We start from the raw sequence: 21,787 nt of genomic DNA, 5'->3' as shown, positions 1-21,787 counted from the left end.
AGTTTGGGCTTGTGATCGAGAGATTCAAATTGCGAATAAATTGAAAGTTTCCTTCTCGTTTCGCGACTACAAACTCGACAATTGTTAGGCATGGTGAGTGGGTTGTGCTGTTGGTCTTTGTGGGTATCAATGAGAAGCGCATGAGTGAAACTGCAACTATGCATCTTGTCCTATAAGCGGTGCATGACTTTTGTGCATTCTATTTCTTGAGCTTGCGTTTTATCACTTCCGCCATGGCTGTCTGCACACATCCCTTATTGACCTGCATCAACTTGAATTTGGAACTCATTGTTTAGAGTCTCATGCTTCCAAGTCAAGCTCCAGTATCACCAAACAAACGATCCAGCCCAAACAACCACAGTGAGGTCAATTCTCATTCCAATGCTCCATATTCTGACAGGGATGTCAAGGCATTGTCACTTGTTGATGGCATCTTCTGGGGTTATATTAAAGGATATCCATGGTGGCCTTGCAAGGTAAATGTGCACCAAAACTTTTCAACACCTCGCAACTAGATCTATTTGTTTTAATAAACATGGGCCAAAAATAGTCATGGGCTAATCATTCAACATGTGTAGGTGATTGCAAATGAGGAACACTTGACTCGAGTTATGCGCTCCGCAAAACCAAAAGGAACAGACAAACATGTCCCTGTATTTTACTTTGGTTCGCATGACTAGTACGTCCAATTGCACTTGTATTCGAAATGCTTGGCAAGCAGGCTGTTTTGACATTGTTTTTTCAAACTATTTTAGTTCCTGGCTTCCTACTCGCTCCGTTAAACCCTTTGAAGAATTTAGATCCGAGTTTGAAAACAAAAGCAAAACAAAATCATTTCAAGAAGCAGTCAAGGAGGCCAAGGATACCACCTTATGGCCAAAGCATATCCTGATGCAAACTGCTCCTAGTGATTCAGAAGAGAGTGGAACTGAGCGTGATAGCGACGAAGAAATGAAAGATGCATCTGATAGGAACGCAAACGACACTGCTGTTTCTTCTGATGGTTTAAGCGATGGTGAGGATGGATCTCGAAAGCAAAACAAACGACTAAAGAAGGATGGGGTTTCGAAAAGAATGAAGCGCACCTCTCGGTCTGATGTCAAAGTGAAACACTCCAAGCCAACTTCTGGTACTTTGAATAGTATGAGTTTCCATAAAATTGTTCAAGCCTAATGTTTTTTGAATTCTAGACAAAGCATCTCTCAAGCCCGTTAATACTCCCAAAAGCGCCACAAAACAAACTTCAGTCGCTGGATCCAAAAGAAGACGGTCTAGTAGTGCAGGTGATACGAAAGATACGATTGTAAGTTGTCATTGCTTATTTTGAGTGGCAGGAACAATCTTGCTGTCATGTGGTTCTATGTTACAGTATGAAAAACTCAATATTATAAAATATAAACTATTATATCTAGTCCACTAAACATTCAAAAGACAATACTTTAAAATCGACAAGGGCAGTTTCCCAAGGTTCTGAAACCATGCCTGTTAAAGTAGCGACAGAAAACTCGGGTAATTAACACTTGCTTATTTTCAACAGTTGAATTTAATACAAATTGTTTAAATCCCATTTTGGTAAGATATGATCATACTAAACCTGTATCTACATGCTAATGTATCAATTCAGACAACAAGTATGAGGTTTCTACCACCACTGGACGTGAAGTACTTACTAAGCGTGAATTTTTGATGCATCTTCGCTTGAAGTTGCAGATTTTTTTAAAAAATGAGGATCGACAGGTATGTTGATACTTTTGAAACAATCTGCGTTTAATTTTTACTAGTCGACTGATAATTTACCCATATTTTGGCCAACTATGGCACTTGAATGCTATGCAATAGTCAACCGACTTTATAAAAGCAGACAAATGGCTCAGGCGTGTTGAAGAGGCTCACGTTTCTTTAGATCTTTTTCGAGAAACCAAAATTGGCAAATTCATCAAACACATGAGTAAGATCCAGCTTTCAGACGACAAATATAATTTTATTCAGAGATGCAATGCATTACTCGAGCGCTGGAAACTTGAACTACGCAACGTGACTTCTGACGAATCAATTCCTGCAAGCGACACTGTAGCCGAGTCTATCGAATCTATAAAAAAAAGTTCTACTAGCGAGGAATTAGCCAAGCCCGATTTAAAATCAACCACTATTGAATCTAGTGTCAAACCTTTTACAGAGCCGAATTTTGAGTCGCATACTAGAATTTCAGACAAGCTAATGGATAATCTTGCAGTCCCCACATCAACTCAAACATCACTAAAGCCTGTTTCTCCAATCAAAGCAATGGAAACTTCATTTTTGGCTACTCCTGCCACACCCATAGTAGCATCATCGAAACCCATTTCACCAATCAAAAAAACCGATATCAGCTCGACTTCTTTCACAAAAATATCACCTGAATCTGCAAATATGCCAGCTTCAGTTTCTCCAGAAACCCCCTTCAAATCTCTGAGTATCAACCCTATTTTTGTTCCAGCGACAGCCGTCGACTCTAGCAACGAGGACTTTTCAAAAGTCACACTTACTCAAAATATTCCTTTGCCCTCCACAGAATCCAAATCCCCAACCACTATTTAAAGTTTTTACATTTTACCAATAAATAAACTTTGATTTTGGAACTGTATAATCTATATTTATTCCTTGCATTATGACGTCAGATTCAACAAAATTTTACTGCTATACTGTCAATGAAAATTCATGATAGTAGAGAGCTTCGAGTTCAATCAAACATGTTTCGGTTGATTTGTCTGGTCAATAATATCGGGATATTCAAAAACAGACTAATGGCCAGCACGTGTCTGATTTGTATCTACAAAACACGCTCAACCTCGATTTGTATTCAAACCGTTAAAGCGGAACAAGCTGGATTTGGCCTATGTTTCCAACAGCATGTCGTTCAACTGAACAAAAAGATAAGCCAAAGGTATTTTTTGCTATCTCTTTATCTAGAGCACATTTGGGTAGACACTATTCGCTAATACTGGCCCTATCTGATAATAATAGCCAATCTTGCATACAGGAACGCGTGGCCGGTCATGGAAAGGAGAGCTCTCTTATCTTCCTCGAGAGGGAGCTGCCAAGATAACATCCCTAGATCGATTTGATGACATACATGCTCGTTTTCTTAGTCATGCCAAACAATTTGGTACATCAAACTAGATATCCACTATGTGATCTATGGTTATAGTTCAAACTCTAATGAGTTTGCACGAGCTAACTTCAATATGCATTACTACTAGATACTGAATGCCCTTCTCTTAAAAATATCAAGCGAGCTAAAACTACTTACGAAAAGCCTTCTCAACTAGATGACCTACTTGTGCGAACTGACAAGGAAATCAAGAAGGACAAAGAGTCGTTTCGTACCACTCTAGTAAACATTGTTATGTGAGTAGAATTTGGTTTCGCTGTTTATTGGATGCCATCTAGCTATTCTAACGCTCTGCTGGATTGCTGTTTTTATTTTAGGCAAAACATACAGTCTGACAATGAAAATAAAAAAGATACAGAGCAAACCTTGGAAGAAATAATGAACGATGTTTCCAACGGAGATACTCAAGACAAAGATAAAATGGTATAGCTGATTATTTGAATTGCAGCGTATTCACGTAAAATGGAACACTCGTATTTTGCTTTGGAATAGACAATATTCGCTGCGCTTTCCTACTAGAAATTGACTGCTTGTTCAGTAGACACAACGCTCATCATGATATAATCAAACTATAGTTTGAACGTGTCTTTTCTCCTTCTTTGACATAACCATGCATTGTACGATCATTAGGTTTGAATCCAAACTCATCCATTACGACCCAAATACTGGGTCATATTGCTGTCAATCCAACTCTACAAACTCAGACACGTTTGCGCTCTAGTTCAAGAGAACAAAGATTGTATGTCAGGAATGCAATTATACATGCCAATTACTCAATGTTTAATTGTAATCAAGGGAGAATTGAAGGTTGAACAAGTGTGGGATTGACTGGGACTGTTATGTAAACACTTGTTCAGTCATACAAAATGAGCACAGATGACAGACCAGTCAACTAAAGAGCCTAAAAACATTATACAGCAAACAGACTTCAATCACTTCATGAGACTGTCTATTATACACTTTGGCACTCTTATTTAATGTTTCATTTGACGTGAATGCGACTGTAAACCACATCACTGTTGATTATACTAAATCTATTTTTGTAGCAACGTTATTACTACTATATCACAAATGGCGTTGATACTCAGCATGTTGCAGAAATGGAAGAAAGGTGGCTTTCAAATGTTCTTCGTCTCATTCCTCAACGATTAAAAAACCTTCGGCACTCTGTTCATCAACTTTCGTTGGAGATGCGCGAAGATTATCACATGGGCGTAAAAAAAGCTATTGGTATGCCAGTATATCTGTAAATAGATCGGCTTACTACGATATTGATACTGACTTTTACAGTTTAGTTGACTTTGTATTAAAAGACCCACGACAAAAAAATGAATATAGCAGCCATGAATGCGATAGTCCTGAAGATTTTTTAAAGTAAGGCAGTTTTATATTAAGAGTCGACATCAACTGTTTCTGACATATTTTTTGCAAATAGTATTAGAATGTCAACACCAACCTGGCAAACTGCATATAATGATGCAAAAAAATCTATTATATCTATGTTATTCACTACTAACCCATCCATTCTCGAGATTTTGAATGTTTGGGGTAATTTTAAAGATATGAGATTGATTGAAATGCAATCGCTTTTGACACGTGGAGTTGCAATGGAACTACGAGCCTTCAAATCTGCAATATCTCAAAAACTCGACAAGTCGCATGAAAAACTTTTGACCACGTAAGCCTATACATCAAGTGGTCAATCAGTGTTGCTTCAATGCATTAACATTGTATTGCTTTGTGAAAATATTATTTTATAGATGGTATCCAGCAATACTCAATGTTTTCTATCAAGGAAGCAAACGCAATGAATGGTCTTCTATTCCTAACAATCGTATGGAGTCTTTTTTTCGCACTATATCACTAATTCTTGGGGATCAGCTGCGTCATGTTGTGCTTGAAACGCTCAAGGAATTTGCATGTTTGTTTGATCCAAATTTGGCCAACACTACCAATAATGCATCTTCTGATGTAAAAATGTTTACGTTTTCTGTACGTCTTGTCTTGGATGACACAAAAATCAAATTTGATCCGCCCTTGTCTGAAATTCAAAGCGTAGTCGACTTTTTAATCAATAGTATGCTTGTTGCTGCCGATCGTATTCCAAAAGTTGAAACACAGTTATTTGCCAGTGGTCAGGCCATCACTGTCAACAGTCGTGTTGGAATGAATCCAGTCAAGCCAGATCAATGTATTCGAGTCGCAGTTGAGTCTACGTTTCACAAAACCATTCAAGAAATAAGGAACTCTATCCAAGAGAATATCGACAAGTTGCTATATGCTCCAAACGCATATTTGAGCGAGTTTGATAAGCATAAAACATTGATTAGCAAAGCTTCGGAAATGGACGTGACCGAGTTTCTCTCAAAGGAAAATTCCCAAGAAAAAATGATGGCAGTAAGTACTACATCAAACATAATCTAGATTCTATCAAAACAATTTGTTTTACATGGCTTTAAACTCTGACTTTTGTTTCATTAGGAGGTTAAAAAATATAAACATCTTGCCAACAACATGATATACAGTGCCTATCCATTCACGGTTTATTTTCCATTGGTGGAGCTACAGTGTGCTGATTTTATCAATGAGCTTGCCGAGCGCGCTCATGGTCACGCCAATCGTATCTTGGATAAAATGACTTTGGATTATCACAACACAAATGCCGAGTAAGTACACTTTACGCTTTGATCCGCTTGAAACGTAGCATACGCATTGTATGCACTAATATAATATTTTGAATGTAGATTGATCAACTCCTTTGAAGACATGGCTCGGAAAATCACTACGATGCCATCCAATGTTGAAGAAATGGTTGCTTTGCAAAAGTTTATGTCCACTACGTGTAGTGTAATAACAAAAAGCTTGGAAGATGCCGTTGAAGAGGCAAAAAGAAAGTATGTATAGATGATTGTATAAATAGTGTATCAACCTAGTACTTACAAACCTTTCATATTGGTACTGATTTAGGCTGAATTTTATCATTACATATTCCGAGCTTAAAAAGGAAGACTTTGAAGCCAATACTGTGCTGTTTACCTGGTCTCAAAAAATTGGACCAATTTTTTTGGATGGCGAAAATAACTTGGCCAAGTCACGATCGCTCAATCAAGACGACTTGAAAGTACGCAAAGAAAAGTTAATAAGCGAACTTGATGGTTACACCAAGCAGATTGAAGAATATAACAGCTATAGCGAATATTCTGAAATCCACAAGTATCTAAAATCTGCACAAAAGCTTGTGTCTAGACTAGACTCTGTTGCTGAGCGAATTGCAAGTTTTAATCACGAAGAAGATCTTCTTGGCTGGGAAAGGTCAAAATTCTCTACACTCACCAGTGCTCTTGAGGGAATATCACCATTCCTTACATTATATCAAACATCTGTTGATTTCCAACGCCTATATCACAACTGGATGACCGGGTCATTTTTAAAACTGGAGCCAGAAGGAATTGAAAATGACGTGATGAATATGCATCGTAATATTTACAAGCTGACTCTCACTTTTCCAGCAGACTCTGCTCCATTTAACTTTGCACAAATAACCAAAGAGCAGATTGAAAGATTCAAGGTTCATCTTCCACTGGTTAGCACTCTTTGTAACCCGGGATTACGCGATAGACACTGGAAAGATATATCCCAGATTGTTGGATTTCGATTTCAACCAGATGAAACCACGAGTTTATCAGCAGTGCTTGAGAAAAACTTTGAGCAGTATATGGAGACACTCGAGAAGATATCTGCTGTTGCTACAAAAGAGTATTCATTTGAAAAGGCTCTGACCAAGATGTATGGCGAATGGAAAGATGTAGAGTTTGTCACAATTGAGTATCGCGACACAGGCACGCAGATTCTTGCTAGTGTAGATGATATTCAAACCTTACTTGATGATCATATTGTGCGCACACAGACCATGAGAGGATCTCCATTCATTAAAGCGTTTGAGGATGAAACCAAGATTTGGGATGGAAAACTAATGTTGATTCAGGTAACTGCTTATTTTTTGACTCGATCCAGATGAACTGAAACTGGATTCAAGCTACAACTGATTATTTTTTGTCAATTTTCATTGAATAGGAGATACTGGATGAATGGCTTAAAGTTCAGACAACATGGCTGTATCTCGAGCCTATATTCAGTTCAGATGATATTATGCGCCAAATGCCTTCAGAGGGAAAACGGTTTATTTCTGTAAACAAAACGTGGAAAGATACTATGCTACATTGCTCTCGCGATAAACATGTGCAAGTCGTGTGTGAAATGCCGGACATTCTTCAGCGTCTCAAAGACAGCAATTACGAATTGGAACTGATTCAAAAAGGTCTTAACCAATATTTGGAAATCAAACGTCTTTATTTCCCAAGATTCTTTTTTCTGTCTAATGATGAGATGCTCGAGATTTTGTCCGAGACCAGAGATCCAACGCGTGTGCAACCACATCTGAAAAAGTGTTTTGAAGGAGTCAACAGTCTGGAATTTGAGTCCAACCTCGATATCAGTGGTATGTACTCTGCACAAAAGGAGTTTATCAAGTTCACATCATTGGTATCAACATTGGATGCAGCAGGAGCTGTTGAAAAATGGCTTTTGGAAGTTGAAAAAACCATGCTGGCCAGCATGCGCCAGGTGGCTGCAAATGCATTTGAAAACTACAAGGATACTCCACGAGAAAGCTGGGTCGTTAATTGGCCCGGCCAGATTGTTTTGGGTGTCAGTCAGATATACTGGACTAAAGAAGTAGAGTTTACAATTTTAGAGGGGCGTGCCAATTCTCTTAAGCGATTGGTGGAGACCAATACTGAAAGATTATCAAAAGTAGTCGAACTGGTACGCGGAAATCTTTCCCATTTATCTCGCACAACACTTGAAGCACTTGTAGTGATTGATGTGCACGCTCGTGATGTTGTAGCTCAACTGAGTGAAAACAATGTAATATCGATTAACGATTTTAGCTGGCTTAGCCAGCTGAGGTATTATTATCCAGACAAAGAGACTGGAATTGTTGTCAAAATGATCAACTCGGTCCAAAAGTATGGATATGAATATCTCGGAAACACTGGCCGACTGGTTATCACTCCGCTTACAGATAGATGCTATCGTACGTTGTTTGGTGCTTTGCAGCTAAATCTTGGCGGTGCACCCGAAGGTCCTGCAGGTAAAACAACTTCAAATATTTAGTGATTGTTGATATAGGGCTAACATTTTAAAAAATCAAAAATAAATTATATCAAGGCACTGGAAAAACTGAATCCGTCAAAGATCTGGCCAAAGCTCTAGCAATGTTTTGCGTTGTCTACAACTGCTCTGATGGCTTGGATTACATTGCTATGGGAAAGTTTTTCAAAGGACTAGCTTCTGCTGGAGCATGGGCGTGCTTTGATGAATTTAATCGTATTGATCTTGAAGTCTTGTCTGTGGTTGCTCAGCAGATTCTCACCATTCAGCGTGCCAAGGCAGCCAAACTTACTACATTTATATTTGAAGGGACGGAGCTTAATTTGAATCCTGTGAGCAATGTGTTTATTACTATGAATCCAGGATACGCTGGACGATCAGAGCTTCCGGACAATCTTAAAGCACTATTTAGACCCGTAGCAATGATGGTGCCTGATTATACTTTGATTGCCGAGATTTCCCTCTATTCGTTTGGGTTTGTTCACGCGCGTAATCTTGCAGTAAAGATTACAGCAACTTATCGTCTTTGCTCTGAACAGCTCTCATCGCAGGATCATTACGACTATGGTATGCGCGCTGTAAAGTCAGTTCTAAATGCAACAGGTGCATTAAAACTCAAATATCCAGCAGAGAATGAAAGTATTGTTGTGCTGCGTTCCATCATTGACGTCAATCTAGCAAAGTTTTTATCACAGGACATTCCACTTTTTAAAGGTATCACTGCCGATCTTTTCCCAGGGGTAACACTTCCAGTTCCTGACTACGGGATGTTGGTAAAGAGCATTTATGCAAACTGCGAAAAACTTAACTTACAATGTGTTGGCTCTTTTCTGGAAAAAACTTTGCAAATCTATGAGATGATGCTTGTCCGACATGGATTTATGCTTGTTGGAGAGCCATTCTCTGGAAAAACTGCAGCGTATCGTGTCCTCCAAGGTGCACTTTCTGATATTAACAAATCAAATCCTAAACAAGAATCCAAAGTACTGGTACAAGTACTCAACCCCAAATCTATTACTATGGGACAATTGTACGGCCAATTTGACTCGGTGACACATGAGTGGTCAGATGGTGTACTTGCTGTAGGATTCCGTAATTTTGCATCTCAGGCAACACCAGATAGGAAATGGATTGTTTTTGATGGACCAGTCGACGCCATTTGGATTGAAAACATGAACACCGTGCTTGATGATAACAAAAAACTTTGTCTCAATAGTGGTGAAATCATTCAATTGTCCAACACAATGAGTCTAATTTTTGAAGTACGGGATCTAGCAGTTGCTTCTCCAGGTTAGCAGATTTTTTTGTGCATGGCGAATTGAATATATTCAACCTGTAGGCTAAATCAATTTTTTATGTGAAATTCTAGCTACTGTTAGTCGATGTGGAATGATATTTATGGAGCCGTTTAGACTAGGATGGCGTGAAACTATTGTTTTATCTTGGCTGAATGTACAAGAGATGCTTGATGAGGAACACAAGAAGCTGATTTGCGCTGTAATTGACTGGATCATTCCTCCGTGTCTTAAGTTTATTCGCTCTGAGTGCACAGAGGTTTCTGAAACAAGTAATTCAGGTTTGGTCATGTCGATGCTCAATATTTTAGAAAGCTTGCTGAAAGAAACTGTACAGGAGCGATCGCCTGAATTTACATCAAAGTTTATTCAGGGTTGTTGTGTATTTGCAATTATTTGGGCAGTTGGAGGAAGTGTAAACGAAGCGGGCCGACACAAATTTAGCGATTTTTTGAGATCAGTGCTTTTTTCTACAGGCGATATACCAAAGCCAAATTCATTTGATGTTGAGCTTTCTTTGCCATCAGAAGGACTTGTTTATGACTATTATTTTGATCGGAGCGAACCAAACTCTTGGAAATCATGGCTGGAAATGCTTCCTTTAAACTACAGCATTCCACCAAAAACAAAATATGACAACATTATGGTGCCTACAGTGGATACTGCTAGGTACTCTTATTTGCTAAAGCTTCTAGCTGGCAACAACAAACATGTTTTATTTATTGGACCAACTGGAACAGGAAAGTCGATGTATATCCGTGACACGCTTATGACTAAAATGCCCAAGGAAGTTTACATTCCTGTTTTTATCAATTTTTCTGCACAAACATCAGCACTACAGACCCAAGAAATTCTAGAATCTAAACTAGACAAGCGGCGCAAAGGAGTTTTTGGTCCACCTCTTGGAAAGCGATGTCTGATATTGGTGGACGACCTTAATATGCCTGCTCGTGAACAATACGGTGCACAGCCTCCAATTGAACTACTTAGACAATGGTTTGATCATGGTGGTTGGTATAATCTTACAGAAAATCTGATGCAAGAGTTTGTGGATATTCAGTTGATTGGCGCAATGGGGTTGCCTGGTGGTGGTAGAAATCCAATTACACCTCGAGTAAGTAGATTGCTTGATATACTACAGCATTTTATTTAGATGCATGCTGACCAAATTTGATATTTTGTTAATTGTAGCTTTTACGGCATTTCAATATTGTATCGGTAGTTCAATTTGATGACATGACACTGCACAAGATTTTTGAAACAATTTTAAACTGGCATATTTCAAGCAATTCATTTTCAAAATCCATTGTGAGCATGAGCCAAAAGATTGTTACTGCAACCAAGCAAGTATATCGTGGTGCAATGTCTAACCTACTCCCTACACCCAAAAAGTCGCACTACACCTTTAATCTTCGTGATTTTGCAAGAGTTATTCAAGGAATGTTACTTTCTCGGCCGGAAACTGTATCAGAGCCATTCAAAATGATTCGTCTCTGGATTAATGAAACATTCCGAGTATTCTACGATAGATTAGTTGATGACGAAGATCGTCAATGGCTTTTTAATTATGTTGTTGGCACCATTGGCCAAACTTTCGAAGTAGACTTTTCAAGTGTTATGAAAACGTATGATAGCAATGGCGACGGAAAAATAGAAGAGGAAGATTTGCGCAGTTTGATATTCGGCACTTATTTATCTCCTTCTGATACCAATGGAAAAGCATATGATGAGATTGTTGACCTTGCCGAGTTGACAAGCTATATGGATCGCTCACTTTTTGAATACAATCAAATCAGCAAAAAACCAATGGATTTGGTGATGTTTAGATTTGCCATTGAGCATCTTTCTCGGATTAGTCGTATTTTGCGACAGCCTCGAGGAAATATTCTACTTGTTGGCGTGGGAGGTAGTGGTAGACAATCGCTTTCGCGATTAGCAGCCTATGTTGCCGAGTACGATTTGTTCCAGGTGGAAATTGCCAAAAACTACAACACTACAAACTGGCACGATGATCTCAAAAAGGTTTTCAAGATTGCTGGCGGTCAAGGAAAACAAACTGTGTTTCTGTTTACAGATACGCAAATTCAGCAGGAGGAGTTTTTGGAGGATCTTAATAATATTCTTAATTCAGGAGAGGTTCCAAACCTTTATGCAGCGGATGAAAAACAAGAGTTATTTGAGCTTATTCGTGCTGATATGAAAAGCACGGGCAAGGTATTTGATGGCACACCGACTGCAATGTTTGCTGAATTTGTTAATCGCTGTCGCGAAAATCTACATGTTTGTCTGTGTATGAGTCCTGTTGGTGAAGCTTTCAGGCATCGTCTCCGCAAATTTCCATCGTTGGTTAATTGCTGTACAATCGACTGGCTCAAAGATTGGCCAGATGATGCTCTTGAGATGGTTGCCACAAAGTTTTTGCGAGACGTTGAGATGGAAGATTCGGTGCGTGCTGAAATTGTCCAAATGTGCAAACATCTCCACAAAAGTACTCAAAAACAGTCTGAAAAGTTTATGACGATGTTACGCAGATATAATTATGTTACACCAACATCGTATTTGGAACTTATTCGAACATTTAAAACTTTGCTTGGATCAAAGCGTACAGCAGTCTCAAAACTTAAATTCCGCTATGTTAATGGTCTAGAAAAACTCAACTTTGCTCAAAGTTCGGTGTCCAAAATGCAAGTAGATCTTGGTGAGCTTCAACCGCAGTTGATCAAAACAAAGCAAGATACGGACGAAATCATGATTCAGATTGAAAAAGAGTCTAAAGAAGTGCAAGCTACAAAAACAATTGTACAAGCTGATGAAGAAGTGGCAAGCAAAAAAGCATCGGAAGCAACTGCCATCAAAGAAGATTGCGAAGCACAGTTAGCAGAAGCCATTCCAGCACTTGAATCTGCCATTCAAGCACTTGATACATTAAAACCTGCAGATATTACTGTATTAAAATCCATGAAAAGTCCTCCAGCAGGTGTTAAGCTTGCTATGGAGGCTGTTTGTGTCATGAAAGATATTAAGCCAGTAAAGATTCCAGATCCCGCAGGATCCGGCAAGAAAATCGAAGACTTTTGGGGACCTTCTAAAACACTCATGTCTGATTTGAAGTTTTTGGACAGCCTTAAATCTTATGATAAAGACAACATTTCGGTGGCAGTTATGAAAGTTATTCGCTCAAAATACATGGAAAACCCTGAATTTGATCCAGAAAAAATCAAAACTGCTTCATCTGCTGCTGAAGGTTTATGCCGATGGGTTCGAGCAATGGAATGCTATGATCGCGTTGCCAAAGTCGTGGCTCCGAAAAAAGAGGCTCTTGCAAAGGCAGAGGCAGAGCTTGCCGAAACCATGAAAAGTCTCAACGAAAAACGAGAAATGTTAAAAGATGTTGAAGACCGAATGGCAAAATTAGAAGCCAATTTCAAAGCTATGGTGGCAAAAAAAGAACAGCTAGAAAATCAGGTGAGCTCTGTATCTCAGCAATTGGTTCGAGCTGAAAAGCTTATTGGCAGTTTGGGAGATGAACGAGATCGATGGACTCAGTGTGCGACTGATTTAGAAGCCAAATTTATATCTCTGACAGGCGATGTGTTGATTTCGTCTGGAGTGGTAGCATATCTTGGTGCATTCACTAAGCTATATCGCGATGAATGTGTGGCAGACTGGTCTATTATTTGCAAACAACGTAATATCCCATGTTCTGAAGAAATTCGACTGGTTAACGTGCTCGGTGAATCTGTCAAAATACGTTCATGGACACTGGCAGGGCTTCCTAATGACTCCTTTTCAATTGATAATGGAATTATGATATCCAATGCTCGTCGATGGCCATTAATGATTGATCCACAGGGACAAGCCAACAGATGGATAAAAAACATGGAAAAATCCAAGTCATTACAAGTAGTCAAGCTTACTGATTCCGACTATATTCGTACGATTGAAAATGCGGTTCAGTTTGGTACACCTATACTTCTTGAAAACGTGTCCGAGGAGCTTGATCCTGTACTTGAACCTCTTTTACTGAAGCAGACATTCAAACAAGGAGGAATAATGTGTATTCGGCTTGGTGATGCTACAGTAGAATATTCGCCCGAATTCAGATTCTATGTCACTACAAAGCTTCGAAACCCCCATTACCTTCCAGAGCTATCTACCAAAGTCACTCTCTTAAACTTTATGATAACTCCTGAAGGTTTAGAAGATCAGTTACTGGGAATTGTCATTGCAAAGGAGCGACCTGAGCTAGAGGAAATGAAAATCCAGCTTTTGTTGCAATCTGCAGAAAATAAAAAGCAACTGCAGGAAATCGAAGATAAAATCTTGGAAGTACTGTCAAGCTCCGAAGGAAATATTTTGGAAGATGAAACTGGAATCCAAGTCTTATCTTCGTCTAAAATTCTGGCCAAAACGATCAGCGAAAAGCAAGCTATTGCCGAGAAAACTGAAATCAAGATTGATGAAATTCGGGTTGGCTACACTCCAATTGCCAAACATTCTTCTGGACTATTCTTTTGCATTGCAGACTTAAGCAACATCGAGCCCATGTATCAATATTCGCTTAATTGGTACATTTCTTTGTTTGTCAACTCTATAGAAACCAGCGAAAAAACTACAGATATTGCACAGCGACTTGAGATACTTCGGGTGTATTTTACAGAGTCGCTCTACAAAAACATATGTAGATCCCTTTTTGAAAAGGATAAGCTTGTATTTTCTTTTCTACTTACAATAGCCATTCAAAAGGCTAAAAACGAAATTGACGCTTGGGAATGGCGATTTTTATTGACGGGAGGTGCCGGAATGAGCGGACTGCAAACTTCTAATCCAGACCCACAATGGATATCTGAAAAAAGTTGGAGCGAGATCAGTCGCTTGGCCAGCATGGACTCGTTTACCGGTTTTGATACTGGGTTCTCGGAGAATTTGGCCGAGTGGAAGCGTCTTTTTGAAAGTCCAGATCCACAAGACTTTAATTTACCAGGTACACGTGAAATATCAGGGTTTACAAATCTACACGTGTATGTTTATAAATGTGAAAGCTTATTTTAAAATTGGAAATGGTTTGTATTTTAACCTATAGGAAAATGGCATCTGGCCTTGACTTCTTTTGAAAAACTATTGGTTCTTCGATGTTTACGACCGGATCGCATAACAGTTGCAATTTCAAACTATATTATTGAAAAAATGGGTCAACTCTACGTTGAGCCTCCACCATTTGATCTGGCCAGTAGCTATGCAGACTCAATATCTTCTGTACCACTGATCTTTGTATTATCGCCAGGTGCAGATCCAATGACTGGTCTTCTTCGATTTGCAGAAGACAAAAAAATGGGAGGCTCAAAATTAAATTCAATTTCTCTTGGTCAAGGTCAAGGTCCAATTGCTGCAAAAATGATTAATGCTGCGATAAATGATGGCTCGTGGATTGTACTTCAAAACTGTCACTTGGCAATCAGCTGGATGCCACATTTGGAGCGAATCTGTGAAGAGTTGGCTTCTGAAAATACTCATCGAGATTTTAGGCTATGGCTGACTTCGTATCCATCTGAAAAATTTCCAGTCTCATTGCTTCAAAATAGTGTAAAAATGACCAACGAACCTCCAAAGGGGCTGCGTGCAAATCTACTCAAATCGTATCTAAGTGATCCTATTAACGACCCATCCTTTTATGAAGGATGCAAAAAACAGACTGTTTTTGAACGAATGCTTTTCGGGTTGTGCTTCTTTCATGCAGTTATACAAGAAAGACGCCAATTTGGCCCAATTGGATGGAACATTCCTTATGAATTCAATGAAACGGATTTGAGAATATCTGCACGTCAGTTGCGGAATTTCTTGGGAGAGTACGAAGAAATTCCATACGACGCTGTTACCTATTTAACTGGTAAGTTCAAGCTTACACATTATTTTAACTGTTTTTGATCCACTTATCTCAAACTATGCATTATATACACTAGGGCAATGCAACTACGGTGGTCGAGTTACAGATGATAAAGACAGACGGACTCTCATGACTCTATTATCAGTTGTTTACAATCCTAGTATTAATCTCCAGCAGGTAAGCCATATTTTTGTAAACCATGCATACACCGCTGATATGGAATAGTAATCTTATTTTGAACTGGATTTCAAATTTTAGAATTATAAATTTTCAACAAGTGGACTATACTACGTTCCCCATGCCGGTACTTCTTACACCGGAATAACCGAGTACATCAAATCACTTCCAGCTGAAGCAAAGCCAGAAGTATTTTGTCTACATGATAATGCGGACATTGCAAAAAATCAGTTAGAGACCGATACTCTTTTCAAAACAATTTTGTCTACACAGGGAGTTATGAGTGCAGCTGGATCAAATTCAAACGAGCAAATTGTGTCAAAAGCTGCATTTGAAATGCTTGCTCGATTGCCCGCTGCATTTGATTTAAATGCAATTTCAGGAAAGTACCCAGTAACCTACACTGAAAGCATGAACACAGTCCTGATTCAAGAAGCAATTCGTTTCAAAAACTTGACAGAAGTTATACGAGATAGCTTAATTAATATTCAAAAGGCACTCAAGGGTCTAGTAGTCATGTCGGCGGATCTAGAGGATGTCGGTTCAAGCATCATGCTTGGTAGTATTCCAAAAATGTGGAGCGGACGATCATACCCTTCCATGAAACCTCTAGGCAGTTACTACAATGATTTATTGGAAAGACTAGCGTTCTTTAGAAAATGGATTGAAGATGGTCCGCCAATTGTATTTTGGCTCAGCGGATTTTTCTTTACTCAGAGTTTCCTGACGGGTTGCCTTCAAAACTTTGCACGTAAACATGCGATTCCGATTGATTTGCTGGCATTTGAGTATCAAGTTCAATTAACACGCACTGCTGGTGTTCGACCTGAAGAGGGTCAGCACATTAACGGTCTTTTTCTTGAAGGTGCTCGCTGGGATATCAAGGAAAATTCTATTGCAGAATCTCACCCACGAGTCTTGTACAATTCTATGCCCATTATCTGGCTTAAGCCTGGCGAACGTTCAAAGTTTAATCTTTTAAATACATATGACTGTCCCGTATATAAAACTGGTGCACGACGTGGAACTCTGTCGACTACTGGGTAAGTTGATAAATATGAGTTTTTGGACGTATTGGGATAAGTAAAGTAGCAGCTAATCAATCAATCCTGATTATATTTATAGGCATAGTACAAACTATGTTATGTCCATGCGTATCCCAACTAAAGTGCCAGAAGATATTTGGGTTTTACGTGGTGTATGTGCCTTGTTAAGTTTGAATGATTAAAAGCCTGAATATATAGGTTTGTCTAGATATTGGTGCCATATGGGATCATATTCACTGGTCATTCGACAGTTTTTATTTAGAATACAGCCTATGCAGCAGTCAGACCTTTACTAGATGTCAGTAAGGTTGGAATATTAAATAAATTAAAATTGATTCATCGTTAGTGAGAACATGTTTGGCTAATTTAGCTTGCAATGCTCTCAAAGAAAGCGTCCTAATGTGAATGTGCAATTTCTAGTAGAAAACTTGAAATATTCAACGATTGCTTATTCCAAGATAGTCACTGCAAGATAAATACAGAAGTGGTTCATCTTACGTGAATACGACTGTAGAATTTGTTGGGATTGCGCAAAGCTGTTTAGATACGATCAGAATGGATCAACCAGCAGAAATCGACCTTCAAATACTAGCCAACATTGGCCTCTTTCTTCGTAATGTAAGTGGCCTGCAGAGCCAACCATTCATCACAATCATGCTCATGATTACTAGCGCTTTGTGTATAGATAGGAATGTGTGAAGAATCTTTCTCTGAAGCATTCAGGCTGAATCCACAACATACAGCACAAGAGCTGCACAGACTTGTTCAAAAGATTCAGGTAGTAATGGCCATACTAACTGTAATACTGATGGCAGACATTGATTAGATTTTAACATGGACTTTCGTATCAACTAGGAACTAGCAACAAACTTGATCCCAAAAGAGAGCGAGACCAGTAGCTTAGAGGTAGACTCTTCTCTGCATGATGAAATGGTTTACAAAGATGATGTGGTTGCTGACTATATACATCGTATTAGCTAGAGGCAGAGATGGCTTCTTTTTTGAAATCTCAACAAGAATTCGTGAATACCAGCAACAAAGACGAGTTTCTAGTATCCAAAAAAAGTAGGTTTGCTGGTCAAATATCTTTTTAAAATGTGTCGACTATGTATTAAAAGAAAGTTTTGAATATCTAATAAATATTAATAGCCGGTGCTGCTCGAGTAGATGCATTGAAGATAGATCGAGAGACTCAAATGAAGAGGAACGTGGTGCACAATTTTGCTGGACCTCTCGAAAGATCTACATTAGGACAGTCTGCAGAGAATATGAATATGGCAGATCTTGATGCTTCTCGGATTTCTACAGCTATGAATGAAAGGATCGGTTTACTTGAAACTCACCTTGGTCTTTGCACTGGTGTGATTACCTTGCTTGTATATTCAATACATGCTTGAAATATTATTATTATTTAAACTATTGATTCACAATCTGCCATTGGACATACCACTTTTCTGCAGCTTTTTATAACTAACAGCATTTTATTTATTTTATTTTTATTAGGTCCATCTGCTGAAACTTCACAAAGATTGAAGCGACTGGAAGATAGAATCTGTCAAATAGAAGATTGCTTCCCTTCATTTGCTGCATTTAAATTCAACCAGCAGCATACTTCAATTCTGCCGAAACGCAACGTGCCAGAAGATGTTATTGTGCCATTAAAAAAAGAATCAACTACCCAAGCCAATCAACAAGCTGTTGCAGAGTTTGTAAGTATCTAGCTATTTTGCCTAGTCTATTTTATCAAGAAACTTAACATTGCTTACTTGTTAGGTTGAAAGTACGAATGCATTTAATGGGAGAATCGAAAAACTTCAAAAGCTAATGAGTGGCCAGGAATAGTTAAACAGTGTTGGGTCATGAGCTTTGCCTAGTCTCTGTACGAAGAATCGAGCATCGCTTGATAATCTCGCTATAATCGGTCTTTATTTTTTCCAAATATGGGACACCTATAAAATGAATAAACTTGTATTAAATTTTGAATCCATACACTTGTCTAAACTATGTCAAGTGAAACAACTACCGTCATATGTTAATGTTTCGCGAAGCTCGTATTTGATATGACTGGCAATATTTGTGATTTTTGTTTCAAGAGAGTGAAGTCGGCGCATAAGTTCTTCTCGAACCTCTGCTTCTTTGAGCCGTGCAGCAGATGATCCTGTGTATCCTTTACCAAAAAAACGGCTAAATTGTAGAAAGTCAATACATGGCAAGTGTGTGTTTTTAAAAAATTGACCTTTCCTATAGTCTATACAATGCTGTTTACTTACGAAGGATCAGATGCCGTCATTTCAAATGACTCGATTTGACGTAAAATACCCTCTCGATGAATGATGTACTCGGATGCTGTCTTCCACAGCTTAATAGCCTAAATTCGCGTTCATTGGAAATAGCGTCGTCAACAACTATAGAATATTGTGATTCAAAGCTAAACTGTATATAAGAGTAGACATTACCGTGGCAAACTTTGTGAATTTGTGACTTCCGTATTTGATAGCCATATCAAGCTTTTGATCAAGTGGTATTTTCAGAGTAACCCAGATTAGCTCCAATTCAGCTTGTGGATCTTGAATATTGGCTTTGGGGTTTGAAATCTATATGTTAAATTGTTTAGCATACAATTTTATCAAGAATTTAAACATGAAAATATTGGATATAAAAATAGTTGGCTTACTAAGTGTGTTCCATAAATTAGCTTTGCAGAGTTTGTATCAAGCAAATTCGTTTTGGGCTGGGCAAAAACTTCTATATTTGGTTCTGAAGTAGTAGTTGAACTGTTGGCAAAATTCTCTTTGCTTTCATTCAAATGTTTCAAGTCTGGTTCTGTTTCCAGCACTGAACTGTCTACTTCGTTTGTGTTACGATTGTTGGACGACTCAATCTCTTGCCATGCATCACTTTCTGCATCTTTTTGGTTTTCAATCTCGCTTAGATAGTCAATCGTGCCAGCATTCCAATAATTTTTATCATAGGCGAAAAGCTTTTTAAGTCGCTCTGCCTGTTCCTGGTGCTTTTTTTTCAAGGCTTTTTGATGGTCTTCTGCAAAAACCGCGCTGGCGCTTTCTTGCTCAAAAGTGACCGATTCGTCATCCATTTCTTGGAATATAATATTGGGGAGGAAATCACACACTCGATGCTTTAAATAATCGGCATAATCGGTAGCACAAAACTCTTCTTTTGGTTTCTTGCTAACCTCTTCAAGATGTTTCGGAATATATCCACCATAGTTGTATCGCATGCTGTGTTTGGACGACTGGATTTTCTTCATGGCTGCATTTCGATCTACTGAAAACTCATCTGCTTGAACATGAGCACTTTGTCGCCTTGGTCGCAGTGTGTGTGCAGATGATGATTTGTTCCGAAGTGCTGCACTTGTCGAGCGTGTCATTTCTATTCGCTCAGTGGGTTTATTTTGCCACTGCTTTATTTTTTTAGACCGATACACTGCCTTTACTCCAAGAAATGCATCCGTCAAAGGAATTTGGCTGTCAAGTGGGGCAGTTGGGCATGCAAATACCTGATCCTCATCTATAATTGTATATTAGATCAATGGATTCATTTGACTTGACCATTCTCTCGATAGGTATAAACTGCCTAACCTTCATATGTTTCTAGATGGCTTCCTCTGACACTTTTCATGATCTCATCATACAGCTCCTCGACTTCTTTGTAACGTGTGAGCTTCTCATCTATTTTCAAAAATAAACATTCTATCAGAAACTATAATTTTGAAAAATAGTTTAAAAAAATTAAAGCCGCCCATTTCTAAATTAAACCTACCAAGCACACCAAGAACTTTGTTTTCCGACTCGTTATTTAATTCTCCGATCCCGGTTGTGTGCTCTGCTGAAAGAGAAATAAAGTCTTTAGGAACTCTAGTGGAAAACCTAGAATCGAATGAACGAATACTCGACTTTTAAAAATGTCAGTAAAGTAAGTCGAGTTGGATAATTAGCATGTAAATTATGCAACTCAACATGGCTCATACTTTTTCTGCTATGGAAATGTAGTCGGATAGTTTAGATGTAGCTGATTGTGTCACTAGATTGGAAATATGCGGGATTGGCTAAAAAAAGGTTGGTGATTCAAAATATTATACAGCATAAATGAATTCCAATAAAACCATTAAGCGTCTTGTACCAAATGCACGCACCTTTTCATTTAAACGGTATAGTTTTAAGGATTCAGATGCTGGTTCTGGTGCAGCTGTTGAAAAAATATATTTTGTTGCTCGAAGGTAGCGTTTAGGCGGTTCAGAATTTTCCTAAAAATATTATGATATAATTCAGCCAATGAATTAGCACAACTCTACAATACAATAGTTTAAGATTCTATCAATGTTATTTCAAGTAATCATATTAATATGACAGATAAATAATGCAATCATACTGAAAAAATGTGCTTGTGTCTACTATACTGCGACATCTCTGTATGAGCTTGCAAAAGAGGATCGTCTGTTGCATTTGTAGCCATGACCTGAATATCGGCATCGTCGTACTCAAGCTCCACGACTGCATCATTTTCAAGCTCAATGTCGCCTTGATCTTCCCATAGTTCTCCCTCACCAGCCATGACTATAGACTTTTGAGTGGGGTCTTGAGGCTTGCATAATAACGCGATCAGATCATCCGAAATAATCTTGTGTTGGCGGTTTACCTGCTGTTGCATAAGCTCTTTTTTCAGCTGCCTTGACATGGCGGCCTGTTCAGATCTGACATGGCCTTGCGATTTAAGATCAGAATTGCCTATATTTTGTATTTCAGACTTGCTATTGACATTACGCTGAATAAGCTGCGGAGCTACCAACTGGGACATAGGTCGTGAAATCTTTTCCAGTATTTGTCGCATCTAAGAATCGTTTATGGTTAACATCAATGGCTAAATCAAAAACATTGTACAACTTGTAAAGCCCATACATCTTGAAGTTCTGACAGTGCAGCATCAGGCTTAGAAATCGAGAATTTGCGAGTAACTATGTAGTCACTTCGTAGCTCGAGTGATGCATGTTTAATGATTTTTTTGGGGTTGACTCTTTAAACCATTTGGATTAGTCGTCTGGTGC

At 38.6% G+C, this 21,787-nt stretch overlaps 4 protein-coding genes across 4 annotated transcripts; 3 read left to right on the top strand and 1 right to left on the bottom strand.

The window, feature by feature from the left end:
• Positions 1 to 302: 302 nt before the first annotated feature.
• BATDEDRAFT_86459 (uncharacterized protein) lies at positions 303 to 2,577 on the top strand (the record flags this gene model as incomplete). The annotated part of the gene is made up of 7 exons (XM_006676979.1): positions 303 to 476; positions 579 to 679; positions 756 to 1,129; positions 1,191 to 1,303; positions 1,413 to 1,509; positions 1,625 to 1,737; positions 1,840 to 2,577. The coding sequence occupies 7 exons, from the start codon at positions 303 to 305 to the stop codon at positions 2,575 to 2,577; spliced, it is 1,710 nt and encodes a 569-aa protein (XP_006677042.1).
• Positions 2,578 to 2,875: 298 nt separating this feature from the next.
• BATDEDRAFT_34404 (uncharacterized protein) lies at positions 2,876 to 16,907 on the top strand (the record flags this gene model as incomplete). The annotated part of the gene is made up of 19 exons (XM_006676725.1): positions 2,876 to 2,923; positions 3,004 to 3,145; positions 3,240 to 3,387; positions 3,469 to 3,574; positions 4,198 to 4,381; positions 4,447 to 4,525; positions 4,593 to 4,829; positions 4,912 to 5,548; positions 5,633 to 5,817; positions 5,896 to 6,045; positions 6,119 to 7,136; positions 7,226 to 8,303; positions 8,381 to 9,613; positions 9,693 to 10,732; positions 10,810 to 14,602; positions 14,702 to 15,505; positions 15,579 to 15,679; positions 15,761 to 16,722; positions 16,805 to 16,907. The coding sequence occupies 19 exons, from the start codon at positions 2,876 to 2,878 to the stop codon at positions 16,905 to 16,907; spliced, it is 12,048 nt and encodes a 4,015-aa protein (XP_006676788.1).
• Positions 16,908 to 17,280: 373 nt separating this feature from the next.
• On the top strand, positions 17,281 to 18,567 carry BATDEDRAFT_86460 (uncharacterized protein; the record flags this gene model as incomplete). Its single annotated transcript, XM_006676978.1, has 7 exons — positions 17,281 to 17,343; positions 17,411 to 17,503; positions 17,581 to 17,631; positions 17,703 to 17,790; positions 17,875 to 18,084; positions 18,229 to 18,434; positions 18,499 to 18,567. 7 exons carry the CDS (start codon positions 17,281 to 17,283, stop codon positions 18,565 to 18,567), a joined length of 780 nt encoding a protein of 259 aa, XP_006677041.1.
• Positions 18,568 to 18,582: 15 nt separating this feature from the next.
• On the bottom strand, positions 18,583 to 21,540 carry BATDEDRAFT_86623 (uncharacterized protein; the record flags this gene model as incomplete). The annotated part of the gene is made up of 10 exons (XM_006676849.1): positions 18,583 to 18,674; positions 18,749 to 18,909; positions 18,996 to 19,093; positions 19,182 to 19,319; positions 19,400 to 20,253; positions 20,325 to 20,414; positions 20,506 to 20,638; positions 20,714 to 20,791; positions 20,879 to 20,989; positions 21,115 to 21,540. 10 exons carry the CDS (start codon positions 21,538 to 21,540, stop codon positions 18,583 to 18,585), a joined length of 2,181 nt encoding a protein of 726 aa, XP_006676912.1.
• Between the last annotated feature and the right edge of the window lie 247 nt (positions 21,541 to 21,787).

The sequence above is a fragment of the Batrachochytrium dendrobatidis genome, assembly GCF_000203795.2.
Source record: "Batrachochytrium dendrobatidis JAM81 unplaced genomic scaffold BATDEscaffold_2, whole genome shotgun sequence".
In the NCBI taxonomy this organism is placed as follows: domain Eukaryota; kingdom Fungi; phylum Chytridiomycota; class Chytridiomycetes; order Rhizophydiales; genus Batrachochytrium; species Batrachochytrium dendrobatidis.
This window is presented reverse-complemented; position numbering and strand designations above follow the sequence as displayed.